Raw genomic sequence first — 2,680 nt, forward strand, 5'->3', positions numbered from 1 at the left:
TTTTTTTTTTTGGCAGAACTAGGGATTGAACTCAGGCCCTTGCACTTGCCAGGCAAGTGCTTATTCTACTGAGCCATCTCCCTGGCTGCAAGACGCTGTTTTAGCATAAATTTCAAAAAAGGACTGGTATTTTAGCTGAGTGGTAGAAAACTTGCCTAACATGGGTTCCACAAATAATCTGAGAAAGTGTATTACTATTACTACTGTCTTTTATTATTATTATTTTTTCTGTATTTAGTACAGGGTCTCACTACATAGACTGGACTCATAGTGATTCTCCTGTTTTCAGCCTCCCAAGTGCTGGGATTACAGGTGCACACCGCCACGGCCAGTTTCAATCTGGCTTAGTGTGCCCTAGGGGCGGGACTGGCATGGCACTCTGGGAATCGAACCCTGGTAGCTGTGCTCTGCCTAAGCAGGTGCTTTAGTCTGCTGAACTATCAGGCTGGCCCTACTACTGTTGTTAATGAATTAACTAAGCAAACAAAACTCTTTATGAACTGGTGCAGCTTGCCTTTGAGCACACAGATCTGGAGTGGCCTTCTAAACTCCTGACAGACAACTGACTAATGCTTGCAGAAAATGTACCATTAGCTGTATAGAATACTCTCTTGAGAAGTTCTTCACTCACTCCCACCCCTTCCCCTTTATGTGGCTAATCTTTCTGGATGCCTGACATCATTCTCTCTTCCTGTGCCAGGAGTTCTCACCGGATCTCCTCGCCCTCCAGCAGCCGTCTATAGGTGGCGATCTCAATGTCCAGGCCCAGCTTGGCATTCATGAGCTCCTGGTACTCCCTTAGCTGCCGTGCCATGTCCTGCTTGGCCTGCTGCAGGGCAGCCTCTAGGTCTGCCAGCTTGCACTTGGCATCGTTGAGGGCTGCCTCACCCTGCTGCTCAGCTTCAGCCACTGCAGCTTCCAGCTTGGCCCGCTGCAGAAAGGGTAGTTTGGAGGTGGGCTTTGGCCCCATTGCAGGGATTGTGGTGTAGGGGAGTAGGGAGAGTGGGGAGGCGCTGATTTAGAAACACTGCTTGGTGGCACTCACGCATTGGGGCTCTGTCCTGAGTCAGGTATGTAGCCTTGGGAGGCTGCTCAGTTCCCATCCCAGCAACTTTGCCCTTACCAATTTCTGCTATCCTGAAACTCAGGAGGTCTGGAGAGTTACCTGTTTTTTCTCCTTTCCTTCATCCTCTTGGTAGCCATAGGCCTTTCCATCTATATAGGCAACTTTCCTTCTGTTGCATTGTTTTTTTCCTCCAGGAAGGCCTCGTGGATGATGCCCCCATTCCTCTGTTTCTGGGTCTTGGTGAGTCCCCTTGCCTCACCAGACTCGGGCTCCCCAAAGATAGGTCCCTGCTTCTCTTCCCTCTATGACTTGCTCTAATTTTTTTGCCTACCTGAGTCTTGGCATGCTCGATCTCTGCCTTCAGCCTCTGGATCAGCCTAGTCAGCTCATTGATTTCATCCCGTGTGTTACGTAGGTTGTCACAGTGCTGGCCAGCAGTCACCCGCATCTCCTCATACTAGATGGAAGGAAGTGTTTGGGGGACCCAAAATCCGATCAAGAGCTGGAGTCCCAGACTTGCGCTGGGTCCACCCTGCTGCCTATGAGTCCCCCCTACCCCAGGGCTTCCTAGTCTTTTCCCCCAGCCTCTTTGTGCCCACCTTGGTCTGGTACCAGGACTCAGCTTCAGCACGGCTGCGTCTGGCCACCTCCTCATACTGTGCCTTGACCTCAGCGATGATGCCATCGAGGTTCAAGTCCCGGCTGTTGTCCATCTTCACAATGACCGAGGTCTCTGAGATGTGTGATTGTAGCAACCGGATTTCCTATGTTGGAGGAGCAGCAAGCCTGAGAGTCCCCTCTGTGTCTGGGGCTCTGTCACAGGGCTCCCACGTGGTGATGCCAGGGCAGAAAGCATCACTTATTGCTTTAGGACAAAGCAAGACCCTCAATTTGGAAAAATCCAGGTTTGAAGACTATTTCTGTTACAATCCTTGCTATAAGCTTGTCTAAGCTTGGAGATCTCCCTCCCCACAACCCCGCTAGGTGAAGGTTAAGACCGGGGTGCCTGGGACCTCAGTGGGGGAGAATGGGAGCCATGCTAAGGGTCAAACTTTTCTCTGGTTTATCCAAAAGTGGTTGCATGGAGAGCTGACTATATTTTGTACCACAGCAATCTAGAAATTTCTATATCCCAAGTCTTTCATAGAACCGGGAGGCTGGAGCTGGCTGATAGCAGCCTCTTCACTTGGAACTAGAAACAGTTCAGTTCAGGTTGGGTCTATGCCTGACCAAACAGATCACCTATGAAGCAAAGGATAGCTAGTTGACTTGGCATATTAGATCAAACACAATTTTTCATATACTTCCTGCTAAGTCAGTTTTCTAGACTCGTCTGGCCAGTAGGTGGGAAATGACACTTATAAATACCAATCTTTAGATGGGTCATTGAAGATTTGGATCACAGATGTGCAGGATCATTCATATGCCTGAGTCAGGCTTGGAGGGCCTGGCCTCCTTCACATTCTTCACTTGAGGATACATCAACACGGAGAACAAACTTGTGCTACCAGAGATGAAAAACGTGGCAGCCCAGACTAAGCCCTTCCAGGGTTGAGGCCCAGGGCTGATTTCCTTGGATGGCTTCAAGAAGAGACCTCGGGGGCGGGTGGGGGG

General features: G+C 50.0%; 1 protein-coding gene across 2 annotated transcripts in view; it reads right to left on the reverse strand.

The window, feature by feature from the left end:
- Krt84 (keratin 84) overlaps positions 1–2,680 on the reverse strand; it is an 8,080-nt gene that overhangs the window by 1,829 nt on the left and 3,571 nt on the right. For both annotated transcript variants that reach the window (XM_004637849.1, XM_023722729.1), the window contains 3 exons: positions 1,666–1,830; positions 1,398–1,523; positions 711–931 (listed from right to left, as the gene is read on the reverse strand). In XM_004637849.1, coding sequence (XP_004637906.1) covers positions 711–931; positions 1,398–1,523; positions 1,666–1,830 — 512 coding nt within the window. The remainder of the gene's footprint in view (positions 1–710; positions 932–1,397; positions 1,524–1,665; positions 1,831–2,680) is intronic.

The sequence above is a fragment of the Octodon degus genome, unplaced genomic scaffold (genome assembly GCF_000260255.1).
Source record: "Octodon degus isolate 3935 unplaced genomic scaffold, OctDeg1.0 scaffold00093, whole genome shotgun sequence".
NCBI lineage: Eukaryota > Metazoa > Chordata > Mammalia > Rodentia > Octodontidae > Octodon > Octodon degus.